Source organism: Durio zibethinus, chromosome 2, assembly GCF_047325235.1.
Source record: "Durio zibethinus cultivar Kanyao isolate XHJ-2024 chromosome 2, ASM4732523v1, whole genome shotgun sequence".
Lineage (NCBI taxonomy): Eukaryota > Viridiplantae > Streptophyta > Magnoliopsida > Malvales > Malvaceae > Durio > Durio zibethinus.
The window spans coordinates 28,088,785-28,101,184 of record NC_143163.1 but is presented as its reverse complement, the minus strand read 5'-3'; the positions used below and the strand labels follow the sequence as shown (position 1 = coordinate 28,101,184).

Sequence of the window (12,400 nt, the reverse complement as noted above, 5' to 3'; positions counted from 1 at the left end):
CATATTAAGGAAGGTAAGAAAAAGAAAAGAAAAAGAGGTAGAAGGAGATAGAAAATTAGAGAATAGAAAGGAAAAGAAAAGGAGACCAGAAACAGAACAGAATATAGAAGAAATGAGACATAATATTTCCATTCACACCTCATGCATCACATTCCTGCCTTTTATAGGCTTACACTTGCTAGTAGTTGCTGAATACAAGGACCAGTAAGAATTAAGAATCTAACAGCTAATGATTGCCACGCTAACTAACTAAAATACCAGCTCAGCCTCCCCAACGGTCTTGCTAGCATTTTCAATTGCTCTGTCTTTTCCCCTGTCCTCATTCTTGCTTCTAGACATTACCTTTCTCGGCTCCTTACCCCTTGCATCCTTTTTTCTGTTTGTGCCTTCAACTACTGCTACTCTTTCTGCCATTTCATCAGCACCAATTATCAAATTTATCACATTACCATCCCCTACGGCTGATCCTTGTCCCCATGGATCAAAGGACAGGAACAACAATTGAGTCACTATTTGGATACCCTTTTTTTCACTATCATCTTGTCTAGTAAATTACCACCAGGTGGATGCTTCCACACTTTGCAAATAAGACCAACCTTTTGATTGTCCTTCCAGTAAAGTGCATCATTGAACTCCTTCATTACGCATTGAGTCATAATTTTGGGCAGTAGATGACAAGGAAACTGTCATTGGTTTTGGGCAACTAACAGCACCATAGATATTTGGTGGTTTGACACAGTGAGGTCCATAAGATTGCACCCACCTGTTAATAGTGAAAGCAAAACAGGACAACTGCCGACCAAAATACTCAACCATGCTGTTTTTTTCAAGCTTTCCTTAAACCAAGACATCATTGTTAAGTTCTACCTAAAGGTCAACAATCTTCTTAATTTCATCCTTAATGGCTTTAATGTAATCATCCTCAGAGATCTTGTTAGCCTTGAATCCACCACGAACTTTCCTGAGTTCCAAGTTTTGAGGAAGGGATCCAGTGGTTGTGCTGCTTTTTCTGCTGGTTACCCAGTGTAGAAATAATATTTGTTGCACGAATGTGGTCTGAGTCTTTCTAAGCAATACCAGCCTTTTGAACAACCACATTGGTCACTCTTGGGAAGAACTTCCTGGAAGCCTGAACAGCAGCTTTTGCAGAGAAGGCCGCGTCCTTCTGACCAGCCAATGCCTTGGCAAGTGCATTGACTTCAACAACATTCTGGGCAAGGAATGCAAGCCAAGATTTGATTTCGACATCCAGCTGTATCTCATTTACTAGATCAACAACAGTGTGGAGAAGTGAGCAGGAGGTGGACACAACAAGGTTGTTTTTGCCCATAACAGCCTTAAGCTCTTACAAGGTGCTTAGAGAAGAAGCAAGATCATTGGCCCAGATGTTCCTTCCATCATCAACTCCAACAAAGAGGTACTTGCACTTCGGGAAATTACTCTTGATTAAATCAATGGTTTGAGTTCCACGAACCAAATCCAAACCATAGGCACTGACACCCTTCAATCCAATGAGAATCTTATATGCCTCAGCAATAAGATCAGCTAAGTAGGTCTCAATCAGAACATTTAAGCCAGAGAGAGTAGATTCCAAATCAGCATAAGCAGCAGTGAATGCTTGCAATTGGTGGGAGTCGAGATCTAAGTCAAGGGTGGGTTCATTGATATGAATCCAGAAAGCACTAGCTGCCTTAAGCACAGATATAACTTCCTTGTGGATAGAAAGGATTTTGGGGAGGACAGAGAAACGGAAGCAAGAGTAATGATTTTCTCTGAACACCCAAACTCTTTTGAAGCTAGAATCTTTTTTGAGATTATTGATTCAAGAGATGAGAATGCTGGCCAATCAAAGACCAGAATATTATCAAAGCCTATGGCTTTTAATTGAATCACACGAGAAACAAGTTTTGACCTTTTTACCTCTGGAATTCCTTGAACAGACATTTCACTGGCAAAATACTCTTCTGTATATAGCTATTATCCTAGATTACCAGCCCTGCCAACTCTTTGTCTAGCAGATGTCTTGGATATTGGTGCCACTTAGGAGTTGAAGAAAACAACAATTCCTGTTCTGCACGTGAAAGTCTTGTTGGTTCTTGGTCATGAATCCATGGCGCAGATAAAACGGCAGCTTGAACATGGTCTTGGACGGGATCCTTCACATAATGAATTTGCACATTAGACCTTCTACCCTCAACAGATAGGATCGCAAGCTCCAACCTTGGTCTAAGCTCCTTATCCTTAGCTTCTTCAAATTTTGAAGAAGCTGTACATATGAATTCAGAACTTCATGAAATGAAACGAAACCAAGATAGTTAATTTTGTTTTGGTACCGACGAGTTAAATTATATTAAAATACGATACATTTAAGGGTGTTTTTCATACTGAACTTGGTTTCACGTAATACATGTTATTTTTGGTGGTTTTGGTTGGTTTTAATAAATTTTAGTAGATTAACATTTTTGGCGGTATGTGATTACGAAACATGATTGTAATTTTGTGACTATTTTTTTATTTTTTTTTCTCTATTTTTAACTTAATAATAAAAAAAAAACTTTTAAAAATTAAAACTTGAGCCGCATCTTTCTAATTTTTTAAAGCAATTCTTTCTTTTTTCAATGAAGTTTGGTAATTAATTATTTTTGGTCAATATGTGATTATGAAACATGATTTGTTATTTTGTGACTTATTATTTTTACTATTTTTAATCTAATAAAAATTTTTAAAAAACACTTTAAAAGTTAAAACTTGAGCTACATCTTTCTACTTTTTAAAGCAATTCCTTTTTTTTTTTACGCATTGTTTTTTCAAACTAAGGATTTATGTCTATTTTAATCTCTTCTAAAAAAAAGCAACTATGATCCCTCTCTAAAATTTAAGGTTCTTAAGGGTTATTTTTTAATCTTTTTATTTTTATCTTAATATATTCTTCTATAAAAAAAAATTCTTTTAAATATTATATTATCATATTAAATATTTAAAAATATTATAATAAATTAATAATAAACAAATGATATCTATACATACCATTTTCTTTTCGAAAAACTAAATGTTGTTTGATAAGATATTAACATACTTCAACAAAACAACTCACCTCTTCAAAAATCGCATCATGTTATTTGATTGTTTTGCACCTTTTTTTTTTTTTTTTTTTTTGCTTGGAGGAGTTAAAACACATATTGGGATTAATTTGCACAATATGAATTTTAAAAGCCAACGCTGCCTTCCTATTATCCTACAGCGATTAGTTAAAAAAGTATGAACTATGAAGAGAATTAGAAGGAACCGATCACCCAAAAAGAAAAACTGCTTTGTTAGAAATTATTCAAAATACTGTTAATCAAGACTGGCTAATGGCTACTTATTTGCACTTTGGTTGAATATGAAGATAGCAGAGTCAAGACGCCGTGTGCTTCTGTTTACAAATGCCATGACCCATGAGTCAAACATATATTATAAGACGCTCCTTTAGATTTCAATCTCTCTTGCCTTGAACTCCAATAAATGCGCACAAGTCACTCGGAAGCTGCTCCACACAATTGTCAACTTCTGCTGCCTTCTCAAACTTACAAAAGACAATGGTAATCGTTGAGAATGCGTATCCTGCTCTCTAAAACAGTAAAACTCAATTGTAACTCGAAATTGATGAACAACACCCTAGCCCTTTCTCTGTCATAGTCGAAACTTCTTTCTTGTCTGTTACTTGTCAACTTTTCAACATGGTGTCAGAGCCTCCATTGGAATTTATTTCTTCCCTCCCGACAAACCATAACAACAAATTTGGCCTATTCGAAAACACCGACCCAAGCTTTTAGTTTGTTTTTCAATTCCACAAGAATGCCAAAAGCAAATAAACACTTTTTCCTACTTGTCCGTGATGGATCCTGGGATGTATCGGTATTAAATTTATTGCACATGAACAGCCTCATATCAACAGACACAGACAAGCGTCTCTTCTCTTTGTAATGGAAATTACTATAACAAAGTTCTTTCACTTTGTCCTCTACGGGGAAACTTTCTTGGATAGGTCCGCCAACAAATTGCTATAAAAAATTTCAATAGCACTCACTCTGTTCCAAACTTTCCATAGCGAGACTAGTGAAAGCAATGGCTACTTTCTCTTGTCCAATCTCCTTTCCATTCAGATGTTCTTCTAACGGTAATCATAACCATAGAGATCATAGAGTCGATATCAAAATTAATGGGAGCACTTCTACTAGGCCCATTAAGCTTGACCCATTGAATGAAATTGCTGGAGTTGTAAAAGCTTCCACTTCACTTGCTACTGTCCATGAAAACGGGCGCATAAGCGAAGAGCAGATTCGGCAGAGAATTCCAACGCAGAAGCAGCTGGTTGACCCTTACCGTCAAGGGCTCATCATTGAAAGGGAAGTTGGCTATAGACAGACGGTTGTCGTCCGCTCTTATGAAGTTGGCCCTGATAAAACTGCTACCCTGGAAAGCCTCCTTAATCTTTTCCAGGTGATAAACCGTATCATCTTTCAATTAAATTCCTCCCACTCCCATTCCCATAATCAGTATTGTATGCAGACAACTTCGTAATGTTCAGAAATACTCATGAGTTTGTAGGAAACAGCATTAAATCATGTATGGATGTCTGGACTTCTAAGCAATGGATTTGGAGCCACACATGGAATGATGAGGAACAATCTCATATGGGTGGTCTCAAGAATGCACGTGCAAGTTGATCACTATCCCATATGGTCAGCCTTTTCATCATCAAATGCACCGAACTAAAGCTTTTCTGATGATAATAAGCTCATCAATTAACTCACAATATAAAAAATTATAGATAAATTTAAAATTACGTTTGGCAATCAAATAACCATCCGAACCATATTTTCAACAACTTCAAGTAATTTTTATTGCATTGCATCTCTAAGGTTCGGTGTTAGTGTTGTATATATAAGCAACTTAATGATCTGAATCAACATAGATAGAACTTTAATCTGTTAGTAGGGTATGCCTCAAGTAAAACAAATTTCAAGTTGGAGAATCTAAGTGTCCTTAGCATGGATATATCTGACTCACTTCCCGCCTTGGCCTACATTCTACAGTCTAGACTTTTTACATAAGTAGCTGCTAAGTACAATTGCACCTGTTGCAGGGGAGAGGTAGTCGAAATCGACACATGGGTTGGAGCATCAGGGAAGAATGGGATGAGGCGAGACTGGCTAATCCGGAGTCAAGCCACAGACATCACTTATGCACGTGCAACTAGGTATGCATGGAATGTTTAGACTTGCCATCCCATCTGTTTATCATCTTCTTAGTTTTATCAATAATCATCCTTTTCCTATGGAACATAAAACATGAAACAGTACTTGGGTAATGATGAACGAGCAAACAAGACGACTCTCAAAGATGCCGGAGGAAGTGAGAGATGAAATTTCTCCTTGGTTTATAGGGAAGCATGCAATCAAAGAAGATGTTCCCGAGAAAATTGTCAAGTTGGATGATAAAGCAAAATATGTAAACTCTGACTTGAAGGTAATATTTACAATTATTCAACAGCCAACGGAATTAATGGCTGAAGGAGCAGAGACTAACTATTCTGCTTTATACCTTGTAGCCAAAGAGGAGTGATTTGGACATGAACCACCATGTAAATAATGTCAAGTATGTAAGATGGATGCTTGAGGTAAAAGACAAACAACTACCATCAATCTACATTAAATGTCTCAAATCCAATCTCAACCTTAAATCATCACTATTTTTCTGCAGACAATCCCCGACAAATTTTTGGAGTCTTATCTGCTATCTAGTATTATACTGGAATATAGAAGGGAATGCGGGAGTTCAGATCTAGTTCAATCACTTTGCCAACCAGATGAAGATGGAATTTTTACAAATGGAGTGGAACAAAATCTACTTAAAAACATGGTTTTGGCATCTGGAATCATGGGAGGAAATGGACACCTGGGCTCCCTGGATATGAAGACATACGGATATACTCATCTCCTCCAAATCAAAGGGGAGAGTCAAAATGAAGAGATAGTCAGAGGAAGGACCAGATGGAAGAAAAAGCTTTCTACAATCCCATATTCCACTTACTAACAATTATTTGATAGGCACGAGGGATTTAGCAAGCTGATCTTCTTTGAACATCATTGAGAAAAACCTGAAAATAATATTACTTAAAGATGGCATGAAGGAAATAATTAAGAGGCTTTGGATCTGCTCTGCTCTATATCCCAGAAGTTTGATTTTTGTGGTCCTGTGATCATGGGTTTGGGTAGATGAATGAAGACCATCTTAATAACATGTCAGGAGCAGTGCCACTGGCACGGTATTGAGTTCATGGAAAACTGACGTCCTGGAACGTGTCAATCCCTGGGGAAGGTGCCAGAAAGAACAAGAGTTATCCATGCCCTAAATGAAATAAGTGGTGTGATTATGTGCTGATAAATGTTAGAAGAGGTCCAAAATTTGGGCCCCAAAAAAGCCAGGTGAGTTACTAAAACCATCATGTACCATTATTGCGCTGAAGTGTTTACAGTGTGCCAATATGTATTTAATGGAATTGGGGAATTTAACAGTATGTAATTAATTATCTATTAAAAGTTTCAAAAGATTCAGTTGTTCCAGAACCCTAATTAATGGATATTAAGCCCAAATTCCCTTCGTCAAGGCCCCAACCTTTAGAAGAAAAAATTGAAATGGAAGGAAATGGAGGGAAAAAGAAGGGTGAAAATGAGCTCATCCTATTTCCCGCAAAATAAAAAAGAAAAAATTTAGAAAAATTACTAGTCTTTATTTGGGCAACGTATAATCAGACAATGTATAAAAAGGGTGGTAAACAAGCCCTTGTACAGCATATTCTGCATGGGATGGAATTTTAGAGTTAAGACTTTCTTCTTTCACCCTTTTTTTTTTCTTTATTAAATTTCAATAAATATATCATTATCATTCACATGTTTATGATTCACCTACAATGAAAATCAAAACTATGAATAAAACTTACTGTCTAAGAATTTGATTCCCATGCATTTATAATCAATTAAAAAATTCAACCATAAATATAATACCAAACAAGACAAAGCCCGTTGGCATGAATTTATTCCCTACGAAAAAAAAATAAAACTTACATTATGATTTGCATTGAATTTAATGAATTATTTCATTGAAAATTTAATGAAAATGTACTTTTGAAACTACTATGAATTTGCTTTAAAATGAACATTTAAGATGAATTTAGGCTTAAATACATAAAATCATGAAACTTAACTAAATTTATAGATGAAAATTCTTCTTTTTATTAAAACTAATGGAGTTATCATATACTTCTTTCATCCCAAAGTGTTTGCACAGCATCGACTTTCATTGAATTTAATTTTTTTTTATTTTAATGTATTTAATATTAAAATTAAAAATATTTTTTTATAAAATTAAAATTCCATGACTTTTAATGTCAAAAAATTTAAAAAAATCATAAAAATAATTTTAAAATATAAAAAAAAAATAAGAGTTTTAAATACTAAGAAAAAGTATATAATTTTGGAACGTCCAAAAAAGAAAAGATAAACAAAAAAAAATTGGATAAAGGGACTAGTTATTTATATCCAATTATACGTTTATGATCACTCTTAAGGATAAGTGAGAGGCCCAAAGTCCAAGCCAAGCTTATATAATAATAGGACATGTGTCCCATTTCAAGTGCATAAAGGTCATTTTGGAGAGACAAATATCCGTTGCAAGAGAGCTTCGACCTGCACACCTATAAATACTCTCCATACCATTTTGTAAAAAAAACATTTTTAAGTAAAATTATTTAATTATCCTTTTTTTTCTTAATTTTAAAAGTCTCTAAATGCATGTTTGATAAATTTTATAACTTATCAAATATTCATATCCAATAAGTTAATTTACTAGATATGCATATTTGATAAATTATATAACTAATTGAATTTTCATATCTAATAAGTTATTTATCCAATCTTTTTAAAAAAAAATCTATATTTGTGTATCTAACATTTGTTAAAGAGTTATATTTAAGGTTTAGGATTTAAAGTTTAAGTTTTATGGTTTAGAGTTTTCATCAAAACCTATCTAATCAATGTTATCCCAATCTAACAAAACTATTTATTTAATATTTTTATATTCCAACAAAACCTAAAAATTTAGTTGAAAAAAAAAATCTCATATAATAAAAAATTTTCACAATAATACAAAGAAAAGCGTGATTTGTTTTAAATAATAATAAGCTCATTTATAAATTTATGGTCTTTGAAATTCTTCTTGATTTCAACAATATGAGGAAAGGAAATAATCGATGTTCCTAATGAGATTTTTAAACCATTTAAATGATGTTTGCTAATAAGAGGATGAAAACTTTTAAAAGCTTCTAGATATACAAATAAAAAAACATTTAAAGTTTTCCAATTTGCAAATTCAGAGACTTTTAAAAATGGGAAGAGTGGGAAAAGTTGAAAGATAGTTTAAGATAGGATAATTAAGTAATTTTACTTAAAGATAATTTTAAAAAAAAGTGTGGAGAGCATTTGTTGGGATTTATCATAATGATTTTATTTGAGGATTCAACTACTAGATGACTTTTAAAAAAACACAAAGCATCATCACAAATCTTTTTTTGTTAGGTGTAACTGACCACCTAATAAAACTTATCTTTTTACTAAAATTTTAAAATTAATTAAAACCTATTAAAAAGATAACTTTTAGGATTAGAAAAATAGTCTAGGTTCGAAAATACAATTACCTATATGGAAAGATTAGCATCCCTACAGCATCCGTTTTAAAAAAAAAATGGCACCAATTAATCATGTGTTATCCTTTAATTTCAACAAAAAAAATCTTTATTTTAATATTTTAAAAAGATTTCTTATCTCTTTTTTATTGTCACAATTTTAATTTTTTTACTAGTTTTAATTCATTTTTTAAATTTTCTTAAAAATAGAATTATGTTTTATTTTAAAAAATAAACCAGAACCTTGTTTGTTGAAAAACTAAAATATTCTAATATTTATAACATTAATAGAGTTTTTCTCACCTAAAGATTTATTAGAAATTAATATTTGGATTTCCTTATAATCTTATATTTGGAAGCTCATGTTTATTTTTCCATAATCAAATGATGTACACAAGATGCAAATAATAAAACATAATATTCACGCATAAATATGTGTACTTTTATTTGTTTACTTATTTATTTAATTCATATTTTTTAAAAGGTTTGCTTGTTGATTTTCCTTTCTTTTTTTTCATCTTTCAATTCTTATGAGTAGATGAAAGAAGAATTTTTTATAAATATCCCAATACGCTAGCGACATTTAAAAAAATTTCACCTAAATTATTATACAGATTTCTTTAAAATCTTAGCATTGAAAATTTTTTTCTCTTTTTCGTCTTTTTATTTATTTAGGAAAATTCTTTTTTTTATGAAGTATAAATAAATTAAATTCAATATTTTTGAAATCTAAAATTTATCTATATTGCACTATTTTTTTTAAATATATATATATATATATGAAATACTTATTTTAAAAATCTAGAATTTTAATTATGCATGTATAAGAGAATAAATAATTTAGAAAAAATAAAATAAAATAAAAAAAATCCAAAATGGTCCGTTAATGCCAATAAATGGTCGATCAACATTGGTCAATAATAGTTAGCGTTAATTAACAAAATGGTCTAGTCAATAGTTCGACGTAGTTTAGTCTAGTTCATTCAACAGTTTATTGCAGCCTTAAGTGGCTTGTCTTGAATTTTTTTTGTGATTCAGAGCAATTTAGTTGAACTGATCCTTCGTTTGAACTGATTCGAATCATCATGTTAGATGCATGGGTTGTTGGGTTAGGTCCATGCGTGGTAAACCTTCTTTTTTAACACTATGAAAGTCAACACTTTTTTTTTACTTCATTTTTATCTTCTCCTTAAAAAATCATCTTTTCTTTAAATAAAAAAATTCTGACTGCCAAACACTTTCAAATCCCCAAACCTAGATTCCAACGTTGGACCACCTGATCAATCGTCGCTTGTCGGAGTTGGTTTTTCACCAAAATACACCAAGATATTTCTTTTGACCTTTTCTTCCCTATTCTCAAATCAATTTCCATAAAAACTATTAAAAACTCCTAAATCTAGGTTGAAAAGCTAGGGCTCTAAACCTTAAAACAATCTATCTCCATTGGCAAAATAACTCTTCCTTCCCATATGTTCTTCATGTTGTCTTAGCCTTCTTTCTCTCCAAAAATCAAATCCTAACCCTCTCTAAAATACCCCAAACCTGAAGCTTCCCTTTACACTTTTTTAATTTTTATTTGTTTTGTTGCTAGTGTTTGCCTTTTGTGGTTGAGTTTGATTCTTTTTTTTTAGGCTATTATGTGGTTTTTTGTTTTTGTTTTCATTGCTTGACAAAAAAGGAAATGGGTTTTAGGTCTTTTTGGTTCAAATAGGAGAGGGTTCAGTAGAATAAGGGTTTGATAGTGGTGAAATTATAAAGAAGGTTGGCCTTTCACCCAAACCATAAACTAAAGTAAGCTTAAAAAAATAGAAAAACAATAAAAAAAAGCTAAGTAATTGGAGAAGATGGGTTGTGACCCAAACCATACCTTGTTCCTAATGTCTAAGCTAGCTATTTATAGAACAAGATTATATAGAAACCATAAACTAATGGTTAGCTAACTTGAACTCTCATTCTTGAAGAAGATTGGTTTGGTTTTATTTGATTTCTTAAATGGATGCCTTCTTGAAATAAATCTTCAAAAGGATAAGGTTGATTTGGATCTTTCTTTAGTGACTAAAATGTATCTAATATGACATGGCTCTTTTGAAATTAAAGAAGAGTGGTTCGGTAACTTCTTTAGGAGAAAATAAGTTGATTCTCTCTTAAACTCTCTCAAGCAACTTTCAAACTCCTAACTTTACGGTACTTACAACCTTTTTTTTAGCAAAGAGTCTTATATGACTTTTTAGCAAAGTTTGAAAAAGGTTTGTTCCCCCTCCTTAAAAAAAAAGAAAAAAAATGAAGATCCCTAATGATCTTAGAGGTAAAACTTTTTTGTGCTTGGATAACTAATGAGTTAAGAGATACAAAAATGATAAATAAAAAGATGAAAAAAGAAAAAAAAAAGACTTAAATTGATAACTCAAAAGAATGATTTAAGTAAAAAAAGATGCATATGAGCTTAAAACTTTAAAAATAATTTAATGATTGCTACTTTTTATAATGTCTGTAAATGCACAAATATAATCAAGTAATAAAGTGATGAAATAGAGTATCATCCCACAAGGATTATAGAATCGAATTGTTGGGTAGATTTAAGTACCAAAAATGACAAACTACTATCTTATATCTGAACTACAAAAAGATTGAATTGATTGTAATAATATAGGCCAAGATCTCAATATCCAACTATCACTAGGAATCTTAGATTAAGGTTGAATAGAACTAGATCTAAGAATCAAATATTGAAACTTGAAATAAAGAAAGATTTGTGGTTATTAAAAGTAGGATTGCATAAAAGAAATAATTGAACAAAGATTGCATCAAAACCTAAAGCTTGTATGAAAGAAAGAAGTATGGCCAAAACTTAAAGAACAATAAAAAACCTAAAAACTGAAAAAAAAAATGAAGAATGCTTTAAAGAACTTGTTAACCAAAAATAAGAAAGCTTTAAAATAAAGAATGCTCTTATTGAAATAAAAAAAGAATTTAGAAAAAAAAAGCTTTTGCTAATATATCATTTTAGCCTAACATAAAAAAACTAAGAATTAAAGAAAAGAGAGAAGAAGAATAGTGTGGAATGGGGTGTGGAATACAAGAGAGAGCTTCTTTATTTATAATAGATGGTTTAGCTATGGGGTAAAGATAGAGAACACAAGTTGCTTTTTATCTAAACTCTAAAAAATAGAAGTTATCTTGATCCAAAATAGGTTGATCGAACACAGTTTCTTGCTTCATGGAATGCCTTGTCTGCATATGCTTTTTAAATTCAATCTTGGACATTGATAATACTTGTATACTCTTGATCTTGCAATCTTTCAAAAAGTTTTGGCTAAACATGGTTTATCAAGGCCATGTATTTACTTCACATCTAAATTCCTATGAACATAGATCAAAAAGTCATTTTTTAAATACAATCTTTTAATGATGATAAAAAATAGTCATTGAACAATCAAAACTATCTTAGCTAAAGCACCTAAAAGTCCTTCCTTGAATGAAAATCTTTAATATCACATGCTTATAAAAGTCCTCTTTGATGTGGGAAAACCAAAATATTTAGGAGTTAAGTGTCATTAGAATTCCTACTTCAAGTAGAATTAAGGAAACCATATACTAAATGGATTTGGCTAAATGGGTTCTTGCATGGCTAAATGTTGTCTTGCATGGACTCTTGCATGGTTTTGCATGTAAATC

General features: G+C 32.0%; 1 protein-coding gene and 1 pseudogene across 1 annotated transcript; one reads left to right on the top strand and one right to left on the bottom strand.

The window, feature by feature from the left end:
- Positions 1 to 517: 517 nt before the first annotated feature.
- LOC111318455 (5-methyltetrahydropteroyltriglutamate--homocysteine methyltransferase 1-like) lies at positions 518 to 4,088 on the bottom strand (annotated as a pseudogene).
- On the top strand, positions 3,341 to 6,587 carry LOC111317372 (palmitoyl-acyl carrier protein thioesterase, chloroplastic-like). Its single transcript, XM_022919803.2, has 6 exons — positions 3,341 to 4,482; positions 4,591 to 4,724; positions 5,129 to 5,242; positions 5,343 to 5,511; positions 5,594 to 5,662; positions 5,746 to 6,587. Exons 1-6 carry the CDS (start codon positions 4,108 to 4,110, stop codon positions 6,076 to 6,078), a joined length of 1,194 nt encoding a protein of 397 aa, XP_022775538.2. The 5' UTR covers positions 3,341 to 4,107; the 3' UTR covers positions 6,079 to 6,587.
- The last annotated feature ends 5,813 nt before the right edge of the window (positions 6,588 to 12,400 follow it).

Bases quoted from the DNA above. Each gene is read 5' to 3' on its own strand.
- LOC111317372 (XM_022919803.2), top strand. From the start codon at position 4,108: ATGGCTACTTTCTCTTGTCCAATCTCCTTTCCATTCAGATGTTCTTCT. The intron at 4,483-4,590 runs GTGATAAACCGT...ATGAGTTTGTAG, and splicing joins GCCTCCTTAATCTTTTCCAG to GAAACAGCATTAAATCATGT. The intron at 5,243-5,342 runs GTATGCATGGAA...AACATGAAACAG, and splicing joins ACTTATGCACGTGCAACTAG to TACTTGGGTAATGATGAACG.